This window comes from Arvicola amphibius, chromosome 6 (genome assembly GCF_903992535.2).
Source record: "Arvicola amphibius chromosome 6, mArvAmp1.2, whole genome shotgun sequence".
Taxonomy (NCBI): Eukaryota; Metazoa; Chordata; class Mammalia; order Rodentia; family Cricetidae; genus Arvicola; species Arvicola amphibius.
The window spans coordinates 7,135,259-7,154,593 of record NC_052052.2 but is presented as its reverse complement, the minus strand read 5'-3'; the positions used below and the strand labels follow the sequence as shown (position 1 = coordinate 7,154,593).

General features: G+C 44.3%; 1 protein-coding gene across 4 annotated transcripts in view; it reads right to left on the bottom strand.

The window, feature by feature from the left end:
* The window catches only part of Kif1b (kinesin family member 1B), a 131,205-nt gene that overhangs the window by 9,961 nt on the left and 101,909 nt on the right, over window positions 1-19,335 (bottom strand). For all 4 annotated transcript variants that reach the window (XM_038332661.1, XM_038332663.1, XM_038332662.1 and 1 more), the window contains 10 exons: window positions 18,971-19,100; window positions 18,655-18,817; window positions 16,295-16,385; window positions 13,886-14,004; window positions 13,185-13,240; window positions 9,808-9,916; window positions 8,227-8,293; window positions 6,441-6,525; window positions 5,149-5,254; window positions 284-398 (listed from right to left, as the gene is read on the bottom strand). In XM_038332661.1, the coding sequence (XP_038188589.1) occupies window positions 284-398; window positions 5,149-5,254; window positions 6,441-6,525; window positions 8,227-8,293; window positions 9,808-9,916; window positions 13,185-13,240; window positions 13,886-14,004; window positions 16,295-16,385; window positions 18,655-18,817; window positions 18,971-19,100 (1,041 nt within the window). The remainder of the gene's footprint in view (window positions 1-283; window positions 399-5,148; window positions 5,255-6,440; window positions 6,526-8,226; window positions 8,294-9,807; window positions 9,917-13,184; window positions 13,241-13,885; window positions 14,005-16,294; window positions 16,386-18,654; window positions 18,818-18,970; window positions 19,101-19,335) is intronic.

Sequence of the window (19,335 nt, the reverse complement as noted above, 5' to 3'; positions counted from 1 at the left end):
TCAGACTTGCTCCCAGACACAAAACTATTAGTTTCTGCCTGGTCTGAAACTGTTTTAACTGGTGACTGAGTTCCTGAAGCTTAAGTAATCAACAAGTTGTTATCTTTTGACTAAATAGAGCCCTGGGACAAAATCTAAAACAATCAGAACAGTTAGCAAAGTACAATCAAACAAAAAATTTAAGGATACGGAGAGAAAATAATTAAAAATAAGTTGAATTTTTGCTGACTGTTCCCTGTCACTGCCCACTTCTCAGGGCCTGCTCAAATTCTGGGTTCCTTACCTCCAGATAAGCGGATAAAGTCATGTAGATCTTTTCTCCATAAGGTGTCACTCGGTTCAGAAGGAGGGAGTTATGTAGGGAGCTGTCCCATACAGCCTCAAAACGGTAGAAGGTCCTGGGGTCAGAAAGACAATGCGTCAACCAAAAGGAGCTGATGTTAGGGCTGCCGAGGGAGTGCTAATGTCAGGGATCCTAAGGAGTCCTATGCCAACCACTGCACTGTTAATCATACTCGAACAGTGGGGAATCTTTATCTCGGAGAGGAAGAGGCAGGTGCACAGCCATCATTTAGGGACACTTAGTTGAGCTCCCATCCCTGATTTTTGATAACCTTTCCTCCTTTAACCATGATAGCAGTGACACCACTACCAGGGATGGTGGCACAAGGCTGCAGTCCCCACACTCAGGCAGAGTCGGGACTGCTGAAGCCCGAGACTAGCTTGGCCTAATACCAAGTTCCAGGCTGGCCAGAGCATAGCACAAAACTCATTCTCAAACAAAAGCAGCCCCATCAACAACATAAACTGTGAGAACACTCAAAGGAAGGAAGACTGTGACAGAGTTGGGAAGAAGAGAAGTGAGGAGATGAGAAGGAGCGAGCCAGCAACCGTAAGCGCCAGTGCGCACAGCCCAGAGAGCTAAACCTCATAGCGCAGCTCCGCTGACACTTAGAAACACCGCATCTGGGATGGCTAGAGGGAGGAACAGGCAGAATTTAACTATGGAGAACGTTATTTCAGTGAGTGACTACAGACTGATCGATCAACAGGAGAGAGAATTTCACAACATTGGAGGTAGTTAATTATCATTCAGTCCTTCCAAACACGTCTGAAAATCAACCTTCTATTTAAGAAATCATCAGAAGCTGAACTTAGCAGACTCCACAAAATGAGTTTAAGTTCTTCATGGATTAATGTTTCCTATTGGCAAAAACGATAGACAAGGTGACGCTGGCCAGGCTACAGATGAATCGAAGCGTTGTACCATTTTCCTCCTTAGAACTGTGACACTTCGTGCAAGAGATGCCAGGCCACCTCACAGCTTCACAACACAGCTCTTAGGCAGAAAGGGCTCCCCTAGCTCACACAGGAGTGAGCTCACCCTGCTCCCTGCAGTCCCATTCTTTCCCGACCTTCCAAACGGTTCTTGCTCACTACTTCTGCTTTTCTAGGTTTCCAGTGGAAGTCAGCAGTTGCCATCTGTCTGAGCACACCCATGCATCTCTTCCTGCCTCACCTCATCGGGCCAGGGCCCAGGTTCCAGTGCTCTATGTAGCTGTTCTTAGCTCTTTTCTGGAATGGGATGTTTCTCAGTGTCGCGTTCCGGAGGGAATAAATGTGAGTCAAGAAAATTCTCCGTATAGACTCAGAAGGCAACAAAAATGCCAAACAGGGGAAGCCTTTTTCATGGCTTACAGATTTACCAGAAAACCTTCATGCACCCCAAATCCCGTTTAACATAAAATATTTATTAAATTTGGTTTAAGAACAACTCTAGCTGGGTGGTAGTGGCATGAGCCTTTAATCCCAGCCCTCAGGAGGAAGGCAGGTGGATCTCTGACTTCAAGGCCAGCCTGGTCTACAGAGTGAGTTCTAGGACAGGCTCTAAAGCTATACAGAAAAACCCTGTCTTGGAAAAAAAAAAGAAAGGAAGAATGGAAGGAAGGAAGAATGGAAGGAAGGAAGGAAGGAAGGAAGGAAGGAAGGAAGGAAGGAAGGAAGGAAGGAAAACTCTAATAATGGGAGATGGCATTCAGCAAGAGGACTCTGCCCTTTTATTCTGTCCCTACCTGCCACAGTGTCTGGGATGGGACTACCTGTCAGCTTGCCAGGGCTGACATACATGCTAAAGGAATAAAGCTCCCTTGGAGTGGAGGGTGCAATGACAGAGATTTCTATCCCTGTTCCCTGTCCTCAGTGCTTATTCATTCAACCCCAGATCCTCACTGAGCTCCACCTGGACCACTCCTGAGACTTCCCGGCTGCCCCTCAGCTGAGGCCATGTTTGCAGTGGTGAGACTTCACGTAACCTGAAGCAAAAATTATTCTAGTGCAGACCTGGCTAAGACAAAGGGGAACTAACTTTCTCTCTTTTCTCTTCTCTCTCTCTCTCTCTCTCTCTCTCTCTCTCTCTCTCTCTCTCTCTCTCTCTCTCTCTCTCTCTCTCTCTCTCTCTTTCTTCGAGACAGGGTTTCTCTGTAGCTTTGGAGTCTGTCCTGGCACTCACTTTGTAGACCAGGATGGCCTCTGCCTCCCGAGTGGTGGGATTAAAGGCATGTGCCACCACTGCCTGGCTAAATTTTTTTCTACCTCCCCAAAAGAAAAACATATTAAGATATACAGATAAAAAAGAAATGTTTTAAAATACATGAGGCCACATGGAATGGCACACGCTTTTAACCCTGACACTCAGAAAACAGAGGCAGGAGGATCTCTGTGAGTTTAAGGCCAACCTGATCTATAGAGTAAAACTCTGTCTTGAAAAAAAAAAACACCATAAAATAATAAACAGTTTAAAGAAACTAACGAACTAACATTTCTTCTCACAGTCTCAACACCCAAATAGCACAGAACCAAACAAAGATGAGCGGGACCTGCAAAGCTACAGAGCAATGAATCTTTCACGCTTTTGAGAGAGTGGGGGGTGGGGAGACAGGAAGAGGGCATGTCAGAGAACAAAGGCTGAAACTTCATATGAAATGTGAGCTATTCTATTTCAGGATGTAGAAGAAGCATTTAAAATTTAGTAAATGGAATGAGACACTAGTTTAGAGCACTAAGTCATCAGAGAAGCTACACATGAAGCTGTGTAGACGGCAGAAGAACCTAAGGCACCAACGGTGTTCTTAGGCTGCAAACTAAGGTCTTACTCTGTTCTAGGTACAGCTTAGGTTTACACAGGAATAAACCACTGAGTCAAAACAGCAACCAAAGCAACATGAGACAGAAGGCATTCGGGTAAACTAGGACCTCTATGTGCAAAAAAGCAACAGAAAGTACCTAGGAATATCCTTATCAAGAAAGAGCCTGCAAAAATAGAAAAAGGCCTTTGTTAGTCCAGTGACCAAAAGACAGAGAGAGACAGAGAGACAGAAAGAGAGAGACAGAGAGAGACAGAGAGAGAGACAGAAACAAATATATAGACAGAAACACAGAAAAAATATTTTTTTTTAAAAAAGGCAAATTATGCTAACAAGCAAACTGAATTCCAGTGGGCAAACAATAACAAACAACAGAGACCTCTGGGACACAATCTAATAAGGAACTTACAGTGCCATGGACTCTTCTGAGACTTCATTAAGAAAAAGCATGGACATACGAAGAGATATGGAGATCAGATCTATTACCCCCTCCCGCCCTCCGCCATGGGGACCTTGTACTGGATATAGTAAACTGCTGTTGAGCTAAGAGAAAACCAAGGTCATTGGTCAACACAAGTGTAGGTGTGGGAAGAAAGGGAACTGGGATCTGGCCAGTTATTCTCTAAGACACATATATGGTACTACCAATCTGCAATCTATGCATTCAATTTAAACACTAGCCCTTAGATACGAGAACATGAGTCCCCTTAGTCAAACACACTTAGCAACTCACCACACTAACCTGAGCTTGCAACGCTTAAAGCTGTGTCAACCTGACAGGGCCTAGAAATCATCCTCGGAGACAGCTCTGTAGGCATGTGTGTGAGGGCTTGTCTGGTTAGTTAACTGAGGTGGAATAAACCTCCCTAAAGGAGAGCTGTGCCATTCCACAGTGGGGGTTCTAGACTGAATCCAAAGAAGACAGTGAGCTGAGCACCACTGAGTACCAGAGTGCTCCTCACTCTGCTTCCTGCCTGCAGTGCATTGTGACCAGCTACCTCAGGCTCCTGCTGCCTCACTGTGGGGACCATGTTCCCGAACTGCCACAAACCTTTCCCTCGTGAGGCTGCTTTGCCAGGTGTGCCGTCATAGCAACACAAGTGACTAATACAGCCCTCTGCCGTCATAGCAACACAAGTGACTGATACAGCCCTCTGCCTCCCTAGCACATAAAAATGTGAACATTCCAAACTAGAGAGGTGTCTCGTATGCCTCGGGTACTAGAACTGGAGTTACAGACAGTTCTGAGCTGCTATGTGGGTCTGGGAACCCAATCTGAGTCCTCTTGAAGAGTAGTCAGTGAGTGCTCTTAACTGCTGAGAAATTTCTCCAGCCTTCTTAATCCTTTGTATGCCAGCTATGTTTATTGTTATAATAATTTCAATTTAATTAAACATTAGGCATATCAATCAAATATGAAGGTAAAAAGAACTTTCTGTGGAGACCAACTGAAATGTTTTTTTTTTTCCTAATGTAAAAATTCTGAATTATTTAATTTAGTGCTAAATTTAGGTAAGGGTTTTTTTTTTCTTTTAATCTGAGACAGGCTTTCACTATATGGTTCACATGGTTTCGGAATTTAAACACTCTAAACCTCTTCCTCTCAGCTGCCAGTTCTTGCTCCACCAACTAGAAAATTACACAATACATTATGAGTGTGGATTTTACAAGAAAGAATGAGAATTCCAACAACTGACCCTACAACTCAATAAAAGACTTCGACCTATAGCAGGGCTTGGTAAATGAATGTGTACACACAAAGCTTCAGCCCTAAAAACATAAAATTTCTGTTTTTATTTTAATTAATTAGTTAATTAATTAGAGACAAGGTCTCTCTATGTGGTCCTGGCTGTTCTGGAAATTGCTGTGTAGACCAGGCTAGCCTTGAACTCATGGAGATTCTCCAGTCCCTGACTCCCAGGACTGGGATTAAAGGTCCTAGGAGTTGTTAGGGAATCTAATGTGAGCCCCTCAATCCACACCTCCGTGTCCCAAGGTACCCTACCTGCTGGAGTTGTGGGAAGACTTCAGGGACTTGGCCGAGATGATGTTTAGGGAAAGGATGGCATCAACAGCAGCTTCATCTACCTCAGGTTTATTCCTAATCCGACCTTAAAGAAGGAAACCAGATGAGCATATTACAGACAAGACATAACTTTGTTAAATCAAAATGTCTGGTGGCACAGGCCTATAATGCTAGCTACGCACCAAGAGCAGAAGGATCACAAGTTCAAGTCCAGCCTGGGCAATTTAGCAACATCCTGTCTTTAAGAAAAGATTTATATATCTATATCTATATCTATCTATCTATATCTATCTATCTATCTGTCTATCTGTCTATCTATCTATCTATCTATCTATCTAAATAGATATAGATAGATAGATAGACAGATAGATAGATAGACAGACAGACAGAGATAGATAGACAGACAGACAGACAGAGAGAGAGAGAGAGAGAGGGAGAGAGATAAAGAGATGGCTTAGTGGTAGAACATGTGCAAGATTCAATGCAATGTTAGGTACCTAGATTCAATCTTCAGTACCGTATCTTGGTGGAAGGACATTTGCCTAGATGTTCTTTCTCCTCTGTCTCTGTCTCTCTCTCACACACACTTCTTTCTTTGAGACAGGGTTTCTCTGTGTAACCCTGGTTATCTTGGAACTCGCTCTGTAGATCAGGATGGCCTCAAACTCATAAACCTGCCTGCCTCTGCCTCCCAAATGCTGGGATTAAAGGCCTGTGTCACCACTGCCTGGCCACACACACTTTTCAATCTCTTTAACTAGGTGCTTAGAGATCATTTGGATAAGTGTAGGATCCAACATGATTTCCCAAGGTTGTCTCATTTTGTTTTTCTATGCCAAGATGTGGGCCAGAGCTTTGTGTATATTAGGTAAGGGCTCTACCACTGAAACATGGTGCTGATTCATCTAATTATTTTACATTAACTAACTGCACATTCAGAATAAGCAGAGATTTTTTTCATAACCTCTAGCTCAGATCCACACTCATAGTTAATAGCAGAATGGCATAGTAACAGGAAGTGGGAAAAGGAGTTTCTTTCTCTCTTTTTTCCCCCTTTCTTTCCTATTTGCAGCAGAGGGATTAAACTCAGGACCTTGCATTTACTAGGCAATCACTCTACTCCTAAGCTACAACCCCAGCACTCAAGAGGGCTTGAAACTCAAGGCTTTTATTTTCTCTACTCTCTCTTCTCCACATTTCTATACTAGAATGACGACATTTCTAAGAAGCCAGCTGTCCTCGGCTGTCTGCAGCTGATGGAATACACTCACCCACCACCAGCTCACGGACGTCTTTCCAGTGGAGCTCACTGCCCTTCTCGTGGATCATGGTCACCGTGATCCGCCGCTGAATGCCCTAGGGAATGGAACAAGATTGCAATGTAGAATATGTTAGAAACGGAACAAGGCGATTGCTGAGCTGGTTTTAGGAGATGCCTGGTAGGGCACAGTGCTTCACACCTGTAAGCACAGCATGAAGCAAGAGGAGCTCATGCATCCTGGGAGAGCTACAAAGAAAGAGTGGCAGGGGTGGGAGTGGGACGGACATACAGAAAGACACACACAGGTGGGGGAGGCAGAGAGAACAATAGACTGATTGAGCCCTGGTAATATGCTCTAGGGTGGTGGTTCTCAGCCTGTAGGTCTTAACCCCTCTGTGGGTTGCCCATCAGGTATCCTGAATATCAGATGTTTACATTATGATTCCTGACAATAGCAAAATTACAGTTACTAAGTAGCAACAAAATAATTTTATGGTTAGGGGTCACTACAACATGAGTTGTCCCATTAGGAAAGTTGAGAACACTGCTCTAGGGGAGGAACCCCATGCAACATGGATGGAAATCTAGACAAGTCGTTTTGAGCAATGGCTGTTTTTTTCTTTTTCTTTCTTCAAGATAGGGTTTCTCTGCGTAGCCATGGCAGTCCCTGAACTCACTTTGTAGACCAAACTGGCCTCAAACTCAGAGATCTGCCTGCCTCTGCCTCCCAAATGCTGGGATTAAAGGCTTGAGACACCACCATACCTGGCCTGGCTAATTTTTTTTAAAACATGGAATCTTGCTATTTAGCTCAAAATGGAGAGGAACTTACTAAGAAGCCAAGATTAGCCTTGAATTCATAATCCTCCTGCCTCCTGGATGCTGGTATTACAAAAGTGTAGCAGCATACTAGATTTGAATATAATTTTACCAAATGAGTAGCAACCATTTATAGAGTGTATTTTTAATCCATTCAAACCTTCATCATCTGCGCCCATGAGGAACTTCTGGCGGGGCTAGCAGCACACACCTGTAATCCCAGTACGTGGGAGGCTGAGGCAGAAGGATCTCTAAGTTTAAGCACCTGGTGCTGTAGAGCATTTTGTGTACCATGAAGATTTGTCATTTGGATCGGTTTAATAAGAAGCTGAACAACCAATAGCAAGGCATGATTTTCGGGGCAGAGAGGACAGTGGGAAGAAGGGCAGAGAGACACCAGGAGACTCAGAGGAAGCAGCATGGGCAGTATACAATAAAGGTAACCGAGCCATGTAAAAGAATGCAGATTAAAAGAAAAGGGTTAATTTAAATAAAAGTTAGGTAGAAACAAATAGCTATCCTAAAATATTTTTATACATACAAAGAGGATATTAAAAAACAAAACCAAAAAAATGTTATGATGATTATTTTGGTTGTCAACCTGACTACATCTGGAAGTAGTCTAAACTAAAACCCAAAAATGGCAGGGCACACCGCATACGGGTTTTTTTTCTTAATTAAATAATTTGAAATGGGATGATCTGTTTCTAACCTGGATCTTTGAGATGGGAACATACACCTTTAATTCAGATCTTGAGGTAGGAAGACCCACCTCTAAGCTGGGCCACACTGAAAAACTGCTACTCTAGAGAACTCTAATAAAAACAGAAACAGTATTTGAAGTTTTGTGTTCAATTCCCAGTCATTTCCTACCCTGCTAAAAAAAAAGGGGGGTGGAGACAGCAAAAACGCTCTCCCACTTTACAAATAGAGATGAAACATTGAGAAATCCGTTGTTCTCTCTCAGACTTCAGTACCTGGTGTAGCAAGAACGTCCCCTGGCAGGGTGAGCCTGCTGTGTGGTCAACCACAGCTGGGATATACCTGCAAGAGTAAAGCACAAGAAACAGAAGTCAAGGCTCCATCTGCCAAGTCTGCCTGGGCTGCTGCAGCCCGGGATCTTCACTTTCCTACGCTCTGATCCCATGTCCGACCCATGCAAGCACTTCCCCACAGAGCCACGGGTGTCTGTCACCCTTCTCACGCATCTGCCTGTCATCGTCCAGCCTGACTGGCGTGCTGAAGAACAGTGAACAGTGATGAGTTTTGGCTCCGTGTCTGTCCCTTCACAACAACTCAGTAAATAATGTGCAACTGCTTTAGAACTGAGGGAAGCAAGAATTTCCAATTCTAAATATTTTAAGCTCCGGAAAGCAATTCATTCAGTAGAAACATCAGTGTAACTACTTCTTCATAAAGCAAGCTATGACAATGTCACGGACCTGCTTATGGAAAGCCACATTCTTCAAAGTGACTGACAACTGAGGAGTTACAGAGCTCCACTGAACACAGGCCGTACGCACAGCACACATCCACTAATGCTCACGGTGCTGACCATTGCTGATGTGGTCTGCCACACTACACACAGAGCAGCGCCACCTAACACTACTCCCCACTGTGGTAACAGTGCAGCTGCTTGCCTCTTCCAGGAGCAGGTTCTCTTTTGTGTTCTTCCCAAGGCATTTTAGAGACAACTATAAACACAACTGCATTGGTTATTTACTCTAGCACAGCTCATAAGGACAAGGATGCTCATGTTCCTGCTCATTTAGGAGACTGGCTGTTTTCTAGGGGATACCTTTGGTCAGCGCAGCTGGAGAGAGCTGTTGCTAGCCTCTCTCAGGTGCAAGCCAGGTACTGCAAAACACCCTACAATGCCACAGTGGAAAATAAAGTGGCAAGGTTGAGTTTTTTTTCTTTATTGGTTTTTCCAGACAGGTCTTCACTGTGTAGCCTTGGCTGTCCTGAACCTTACTGTGTAGACCAGGTTGGCCTTGAACTCACAGAGCTCTGATTAAAGGGATGAGTCACCACACCTGGCTAAGGCTGAAAATTTTAATCCAGGGAAATATCCAAACCCCCCCCCACTGCTCTCACTGAGATTAGCATTCTAATTTTACATTACATTTATTTACTTATTCCTGTGCGTGTGTGTGTGTGAAGGGGGGGCATGGCACTGTGTGGAGGTAGAAGGACAACTCGTAGCAGGTGGTTCTCACTTTCTACTATGTGTGTCCCAGGGATCAAGCTAAGAAAGTGCCTCTACCTGCCGAGCCACCTCACTACTCCATAGTAACCTCCATCTGAAGTGTGTCTTCATAGAACCATACAGTAGTCTTCCCTCATAACCATGTGCATTTAGTCTTCAGCTATTGCTGTCGCTAACAAAAGTGTCAACGATTCTACTGGATGGCCTCTGGCAAACATCTCATTTAGACATAAATAGCAAGGCACCCAAATTCAATCCAAAGGAGGAATTTGACAAGATACCAACACATGCTTAAAACCCTATCTCTTAATTCTAAAATTTAAATAAAAAATTTCAAAGTTGGACTTACTCTCCTGTAGGCTCCAATTCACTGATCTCAAACCAAACCAGAAGGTCATACTTGCTCATGCTCTGTCCAAGGCTGGTCTTGTTCATGGTATTTAGCTTGGTGGCTGGAACTTTAAAAAAAGTTTATATAACATGTCAAAATCTGTTCCAAGTTCACTCAGCAAAAGCATAGGCATCTTTATTTTTAATTAACCACTTATCTTTATTTTATGTATTTTGGTGTTTTGCCTGCATGCATATCTGTATGAGGGCACTGGAGACCCTGGAACAAGGGTTACAGACAGTTGTGAGCTGCCATGTGGGTGCTTGGAATTGAACCCAGGTCCTCTGGAAGAGCAGCTGGTGCTCTTAACCACTGAGCCATCTCTTCAGCCCCAACACAGGCATCTTTAATCTCAGTCTTTAAGAGGACAGATTTCAATGTGAGAGTTCCAGAGAAGGTTCAACACCAAGTGACCAGTGCCGCTAATCCAGAGCACAAGGAAAGCAAGCAGAGGCCCTCCTCCTCACAACACTGCTCTAAACATGTGAGTGAAAATGGGTTTATAGAAAATAAATGTGCTGCATAAACCATTCAAAACCTTTACTTCTGAGAGCTTCCTATCTGGGGGCATGGTGTCCTATCACCACGGTACCGAGGAGACGATGCTTGGGAAGCACCAGGGGAGAACCTGGCATGTCACAAGGGTTGTCTGCCAACTCACAGCTCCCCACACCCAATAGTCACAAAGATTGTAAAGATGGTGAAATCCAGGCCACACCCCAGATAATCAAATTATAAATAATGTCTGTGTGTGGGAAGCAGTTCTGCCTCCCATGCAGAAGGATCTGAGCGCCACTGGCCTGGATAGATCAGGAGTCTACATGCACTCCTCTGTACACATTTTCCTCAGATGTAAATTCCACAGTCTTAACAATACTAATGCTACGTGGCTTCAGTTGAGCTTCTTATGCTGTGAGCCTTTCCTCAGTTTGTAAAATGTGGATCATAATATTTAGTCTGCTACTTAGAAAAATATATTGTGAAGACCCATTAGCACAATGTATTGAAGGGGCTTTATCAACCACGGGGCATTTCTCCAATGAACAGCCCATTGGCCATAGTTACCAACTGTGTTTCCATGTGTTGGGGCTGCTAATAAGGAAACTGGTAGCCAGGTGGTGGTGGCAGTGGTGGTGATGCATGCCTTTAATTCCAGCACTTGGGAGGCAGAGACAAGTGGATCTCTGAGTACGAGGCCAAACTGGTCTATAGAGCGAGTTCCAGGACAGCCAAGACTACACAGAGAAACCCTGTCTTGAAATGACCAAAAAAGAAAGAAAGAATGAATGAAAGGAAGGAAGGAAGGAAGGAAGGAAGGAAGGAAGGAAGGAAGGAAGGAAAGAAAGAAAGAAAGAAAGAAAGAAAGAAAGAAAGAAAGAAATTAAAATAAAAGAGAAAAGAAAACTAGTTACTGTTCTGGTAGTCATCTAAGTAAGCAAACCCTAAGTACTTAGGAAAGAAAGAGGAGAGGGGAGGGAAAGAAAGGAGACAGGAAGGAAGAGGAAGGAAGAGGAAGGGAGAGGAGAAGGGAGGGAAAAAGAGAGGAGGGAAGAGGTGAGGAGAGAAGAGAAGGGGGGTGAAGGCTTGAATGTAGCTCAGTGTTTGTCTAACAGGCACAAGGACAAGGGTTTGATCACTAACACTGCAAACAAACAAAAAACAACTCCTATTTTAAAAATCAAAATTAAAAATATTATTGCAAAACAATACAAACGAAGTATCAGGAGGCCACGGTGGAGAAGCAGCAGAGTAAGGAAAGTGCTTGCCTAGTACGGATGAGGCTTGGGGCCAATCCCTAGCACCCCATAAACTAGGTACGATGGTTTATACATATACAGGCACTCTGGAGATGAGACTGGAGGGCCAGAAGTTCAAGAACATTCTCAGCTATATAGCTAGTTCAAGGTAAGCCTGGGCTAGCAACCCTGTCTCAGAGAAAAGAGAGAGAACAAAAAAAAAAAAAAAAGAAATCAGGGCACCTCATCCTCAAAGAGATGGAGGTTAAAAGGTGCCCCTTGCAGCCTCCCTGAAGGAACTGGGATGTGATCTTAACAACAGAGCTCTACTGTAAACTAAGGGAACAAACCAAAATATTGGTATATCATATTACAAGCCAGGTTTTAGGAGAAACGCCTAAAGTTGATTCTACATCTAAGGCGGAGCTAGTTTAGCTACTAACCACATCGTTTGGGCACCCTACATCTAAGGCGGAGCTAGTTTAGCTACTAACCACATCGTTTGGGTACCCTACATCTAAGGCGGAGCTAGTTTAGCTACTAACCACATCGTTTGGGTACCCTTTCATTCTGGAAGCTGGGAACTGGCAGAACGAGCAAAGGCAGCAATGAATCAGCCTCATTCTGGAAGGTGGCAACAGCAGAGGAAGCTAGCACATTGGCGTGCTCAGAAAACGTGTCCAACATATGCACATTCACATAGCCAGACAAGAGGAACCGTATCAGCTCAATCTTTCTTTCATGGTCTGAAGCCGATGGGGATATGGAATAGAGGGAGGAGAATGAGCACGGGGAAGGGTGGGAGTTTGGTAAGTGGGCAGTAAGGGAAAAGGACAAAAATAAAGAAAAGTGAAAACAAGATAATGAAGAGCAACAAATTCTGTTGTTCTATTGTAAAACAGGATATCTATTATTATCAGTGTTAAAATGTAACAAGAAAGGACTTTGAATATACACACTACAAACAAATAAAAAATGCTTAAGATATGAATATACTAATTATACTGATATATACATGTGTTCCTCAGAGCATATAGTTACAAATGTATTGTATTATGATGTAAATATGTATAGTTATTATGTGTCAATCAAAAACAAAAGTCCCAACAGCAAAGGTGAACAGGCAGAATAAATTTAATACGCAAATAAATGTTAAGAGACTGACAAGCTAATTACATACAAAGCACAGAGATTTAAGAAGGAGGAGGAGGTTATCAAGTCTGAATGAGAAGGCCACAGAGACAGAGCCCAATAGTTTCTGACCTCCTATCTCAGATCAGGAACCCCGCATTCATGTTCCTATTAGAAATACACAAGAGGAACAGGAACACACAAAGACACAGAGAGAAGGAACTCTAGTGTGATTCTTTTTTTTAATGTATATAGTGTCCTGTCTGCAGTCCAGAAGAGGGCACCAGATCTCCTTACAGATGGTTGTGAGCCACCATGTGGTTGCTGGGACTAGGACTCAGGACCTCTGGAAGGGCAGCCAGTGCTCTTAACCTTAGAGCCATCTCTCCAGCCCTCTCCAGTGTGATTCTTGTCTGGAAACCATTCAGAATAGATGTATGCACATCAGGCTGTTTAGCTGCTGCTTACCTGGTTTGGAGAGTGGCATGGGTGGTGGAAAGAATCTTCGAGAAGGCTGAGGAGGACTGCAAAGAGAGGAAGAAGACATTTACCAGGACCAGATGGAGTTAAGTGTTGCCATTAGTGATATGCTTATACCTGTTTTTTGGGTTTTGGAGATAGGGTTTCTCTATGTTGCCCTGGCTATCCTGGAACTCGTTCTGCATACCTGGCTATCCTCAAACTCCCAGAGGTCCGCCTGTCTCTGCCTCCCTAGTGCTGGGATTAAAGATGTGTGCCATCACCACCTTGCCTTTCTTTTTTTTTTTTCCCGAAATGTTTAAACCTTTTTAAGGAAACAGAAACATGCTGGACGGTGTGTTTCCTCATTAGTAGTGATGACTCCACCCTGAGTCTCCACTTCATAAAGTAAAGGCATCAGAAACAACTACATATGTGTTCTAGCTCTACAGCACCAACTTTATACCCATCAATAATTTCTTCTTACAACAGAAAGAAGGCATTCAAAGTCATCTGGACAAAACTGCTGTCTCTCAGCTTAGTGATTAGGTTAGCTACAAGAAGGCAGTGACATTTCAAGAGCAAAAACAGGGAAATGTATGAATCTACTAATCAGTTATCTGCAGCCATGCAAAGAGTTCTTTTCCAGAACTGAAGAACTAAAAACCTAAACAGCAATAACAATCCACGTCTGCTCATCTGACCCAAACCTGTTAAGATCTTGTCCTTGCAGATGGAGCGGGTGCTGCTGGTAGTGCCCAAAGACCTCAAATACGATGGGCTTGGTTTTGATGTAGTCCACAAATGACTCGGTGACCTCCACTGCAATCTAGTAAGAAGAAAGTCCAGTGAGGCTGGGGTAGGTGATGGTGAGAAAGCACAGGCTCGCGCTTGCAGCAGCCCTTCAGCACTGCTAAGCATCCTGCGCATCCCGGGGTTTCACGGCCAGGCCTCCTACACCACAAGACAGGTTTCCCTCTGGTTTTGTTTCGAATGTCACTTTACCAAGCGTCAGCATTCTAGACCCTCCACAGAGCAGCAGAATTGACTTCACTTTGTTGTTGCTCATGATTTCAAGACTTGCCTGTAGCTCTCTCTACCTGCTTTTTCCTTTGCTGTACCTCAGAAAAAGCCCAGGCAGCAATTCTGCTAGGAAGGCCTTCCCTCCAAAGCCCAGGTGAATTAGTAGAAGGGATAAGAAAAACGTGTTGGCTGTGGACTATGAGCAAGGCCCAATGCCCAGCTTGAGACACTCTTTCTTCTTTTGTCCACCTTTTATTTATGCTACATCTTTCAGAAAACCTCTCTCTTTAGAACCATTTTCTCTCACCCAGAAAAGTAACTTAAAGTCTTTCTATGTGGAAACCTTCCCTTTGAATTTAAAGAATATCATTTTCATGTCCCTATATTCTATGACTATATTTTCCCTTAATTCTAAGTTCCTTGGGGACATCTGTGGTTTCATGAGTCAGTGGCTTGATAACAGCTGATCGGCATTTATCAAAGACACACTTTATTTTTAGTTAGAGATATGTACCTATGTCTATGCCTGGGTTTGGATTATGTGCATGTTGAGTATATGAACAAGTGTCCTCAGAGGCCAGAAGAGGTCTTTGGATCCCTTGGAACTGGAGTCTTACACAATTATGGGCTGGAAACCCAACTCAAGTCTTCTATAAGAGCACTACACACTCAACTACCGAGCCATCTCTCCAGCCCATATTTCATGCTCTATTTTTAATTTTACTCTATCTTTGATTGCCTTTTCTTCTCTCACTTCATATATTTAAAAATTTTTGTTTGTGCTGGAGTTCTAATTCAGGGCCTCATGCCTGTGAGGTAAGCACTCTTCCAGTCTGGCTACTGATGCAGCCCAGTCCCCTCTCTCTTTACAGAGTAGATGTGAGCAAAAAGGAAAAGGAAGGCAGTGGAGATTCTAGATGCTACAGGCAGGCTTCTTTGTGTTTAAATTTCATCTTTGCCCCTTCCCAGCTTTGTAGCCTGGGTGAGAGGCAGGACCTGCTTGGTGCTCAGCTCCCTCAACTGCAGGATAGGGTTATGAGAGTCATGGTGTAGAAATGAGGGCTCAGTGGTGCAGAAAACGGGGTGGGGCTGATACAAAATGAATTCTTAATGAACATCAGTATTATGATGAAGATTCTTTTTTTTTTTAATTAAATTATCTGTGTGTGTCTGGTGCCTGTGCTACAGCATGCGTGTGTGAGTCAGAAGACAACTGTGGGAGCCAGTTCTCCCCTTCCACCACATGGGGCCTAAGGATGTTCTCCGGCCATCAAGCTCATCAGTAAGTGCTTACATCCGCCGAGCCACCTCACCACTGAGCCACCTCACCACTGAGCCACCTCACCACTGAGCCACCTCACCACTGAGCCACCTCACCACTGAGCCATCATCTCACCACTGCCCTCGACTTGTGAGTCGAGGCTGAATGAAATACACAGCTGGAAAGCCTATTTCCTTGGTGCATGTGTGAAGACAGCTGTGAGGGATATGGACAAATAAACACAGCTACCAGGGAACACTCTGAATCTTAACTCGATTACAGAAGGTCTTCAGTATCTTCTAGATTACTTGTAAGCAACAATGTAAACATCCTAGAGTTTTCAGGATACTATGTTAAATTATCAAAACTGATACCAAACATGCTCATTTTTTCTAGGGTAGGAATTATCTTTTTTTTTTTTTTTTTTTTTTTGGTTTTTTCGAGACAGGGTTTCTCTGTAGCTTTGGAGCCTGTCCTGGAACTAGCTCTTGTAGACCAGGCTGGTCTCGAACTCACAGAGATCCGCCTGCCTCTGCTGGGATTAAAGGCGTGCGCCACCACCGCCCGGCAGGAATTATCTTTATAAAAACTGATATTCAAATGGATGGAAGATTTCATTGGGAGACTAGACTGCACACACTCACTGGGCCACTGTCACCCAGGAAGAGTCTGGCTGTTCCTCCCCTGAAGACTACCTCACTGCCTGTGCCACCATCTCTACTGCTCATTCTCTCTGCACAGCAGACAGCTCACACCTCACATGATCGTCCTTCCTTAGCCAACAAAACCAGGAATGTAAACTTGAGGTGTGTGGCAAGCCGTGCAGGTCACTCACATTCTGTACGTGATAGAAACCCAGGGGACTTCCTCTTCCGTTGTTTTTGAGGGGTTCGGTGGAGAATGCTTCATCATGCCGATGCAAAAAGCTTAACAAAGAGAGAGAGATGAGTACTGTCAGAATTCATCAGATATGGTTTGATTTTGAGATAGCCTCACTATGACACTCACTGAGCTCTGTCTGCTTCTGCTCCCAGGTGCTAGGATTCAGGGTGTGCTAGGGTGTCCAGCGGGGTCTGGACTCCACAGCTAGGATTCAGGGTGTGCTAGGGTGTCCAGCAGGGTCTGGACTCCACAGCTAGGAGCGTGCTAAACAAGGCACTTCCCTCTGCTTCTGCTGTGTCAAGTGATGATTATTTCTTTCCATGCCAGCATTTCCCTATCACACAGACAGCATTTTAGATTCAAAATGGATAAAAAATTAAGTGACCCCGATTATTTAGACAAATGGGACACATACAGAAGCATGGCTCACGGAGAGTAAAGAAATCAACTCAACAAATTTGTAGCAGGATACTGTAGTGCATGACTGTGACCTGAGCACTCAGGAAGGAGAATGGGGAGAATGGCAGGGCTCAGGCCAGAGAGCTCTACACAGCAGTTCCAGGCCAGCCAGGGCTACACAGATCTCCCTGTCTTAAAACATGCAAACCTATCCCTCACACCCATAAAAACAAATAAAAAATATACCCCCCAAACCTCAATGAATGAACGTTACTCGCAAAACCCAAAAAACAATGAACAAACCTACCCCCAAACTCAAAAAACAAATGAAAAAAACCTACCCCCCCAAAAAACCAATCAAACCAATCAACAAAATATAAAGTCTTGTTCTTGTTTTACTGAAAATGAAATCACATTACTTAGAGAAAGCTTGGAAACCTGAGCCTCTGCCAGGCACGGTAAACCCTATGGCAGGCTCGCCTAGCAGTCCATTATCTGGACAAGAGATGCTAAAGTCGTCTTCCAGGAATTGCCTCTGACATGAGCCCGAGGGCTTTGTGTTCCCACGACAGGGGACTACTTCTCAAAAGCTAAGATCTCACTGTCTACAAAGATGTACTGAAGTGCCTGCTCTCCAGCAGACGGCGAGAGTTTATCCACAGGGCTTAACACACAGGTTACACTCTAAAAGGTCAGATGGGGAAAAAAACATATTTAAAAATCTTTGATTTTTTTTTTTGTTTTTCATGACAGTGTTTCTCTGTGTAGCTCTGACTGCCCTAGAACTCACTCTGTGGACCAGGTTGGCCTCAAACCCACAAAAATCCACCTGCCTCTACCTCCCAAGTACTGGGACTGAAGGCATGCCCCACCACTGACACGCTTATTTAAGAATTTTTTTTTTAGATTTAAGTGTATGTATGTTTTGCTTGCATGTATGCATATGTACCACATGTGTGCATGGTGCCTATGGAGGGCAGAAGAGGTGGTCAGACCCCCAAAACTGGACTTAAGGATGGTTGTTAAGCACTTTGTGGGTGTTCATATCTGAACCTGGGTCCTCAGCAAGAGCAACAAGTACTCTTAACCACTGAGCCATCTCTCCAGCACCCAGGAGGGGGGAGGGATTTTGAACAGCGATCTTGATTTTCACACCAGTTGACTTTGGCACGTCGGCCAAAGGCTCCAAATTACTAACAACCCCTACTGCTGACACTGACGTTTTCTGTAATTATACTATATCTTTTTGAACTCATTTAAAAAAATACACACATTTTGATTTTTTTTTTCTCAAGACAGGGTTTCTCTGCAGCTTTGGAGCCTGTCCTGGAACTAGCTCTTGTAGACTAGGCTGGCCTTGCTCCTGGAGTAAGGGGACTCCACTGACTCCTCCAGCAGTGTACACTGTAAGCTCCATGGGGAACCCTGAGCCGTCATGCCAGAGCAGGGTTTGATTCTCATCCTGGGAGAAGAAAGTGCTCTCTAGAGACCTGCCATCTTTATCCCTCAAGAGTCTTAGTCTTTCACACAGGTTCAAGTATTTTAGCACCTGGTCCCCAGGTGGCAGTTGTTTGGGAGGCTATGGGTCCTTGAGGAGGAAAGCCTTGCTAAGGAAGTACATCACTGTGGGCAGACCTCTCTCTCTCTCTCTCTCTCCCCTCTTTTCCCCCCTCCCCCTCCCTCTTCCCCCCTCTCTCCCCTCTCCCCTCCCTCTCCCTCTCCCTCTCTCTCTCTCCCTGAACCTGCCTGCGAATGGCCAACCTCTTGCTCAAATTGCCATGCCGCTTCTCTGCCATGGCGGGCTCTGCCCCCCCACCTCCCCAGCTGTGGTATCAGTGAACCTTTCTCTCTAAGCTGCTTTTGCCAGGGTGCTCTATTCCAGCAACAGCAGAGTAACTATGGCAGGTGGCTTACTTGAACTGACAGAAGATGTCTGCATACTCTGGAAGGATCCCACTGGCCTGGAGCACCGTGACTCGGAAGGTGAAGGCGCTGCCCAGCTTCAGGTGGTTGCCAATCTCCTCAGAAAACCCCTCCATCACCATCTTCCCATCCAGCAAAGTGCCCGACTTCAAATCTACAGAGTTAAGGATACACATACGGGTCAAGTAATATGAAGAGGAGGACCTGGGCGTTCTTCCTGTTTCCAGCTGATCAGAGCCACTGCTCGGCTGTGGTAGTCAACGTTTCCCCTGAGAATCTCCTCGGTGACAGCAGTCTGCCTACGCACCCAAGTCATTCATTCGGTTGACTTCTTCGGCAGGAGTGATGACATCAGAACTCTGACCCTGCCCTTCCACGATCCTCAGCTCCTCCAAAGACAGGCCAGAACGAGTCATTGCGACAGAAGAAAAGTCACTCTGGAAGTAAGGCAAGGCTCGGTAAATGACGTACTCTTCCATGTCTTGATCGATTTTTATTTGTACAATAATAACAATATTTTTATTTATACAACAAATAATTATTTGTACGAAATAATAAGTAAGTGGGACTAAGAGTTGTGGGAGAGAAGGCAGTCTGTTAATGCATTTTCATCTTTGTAACTATTAGACATAGCCCATATCTTACTAAGTAACTAACTGTGGAGTAACCAGC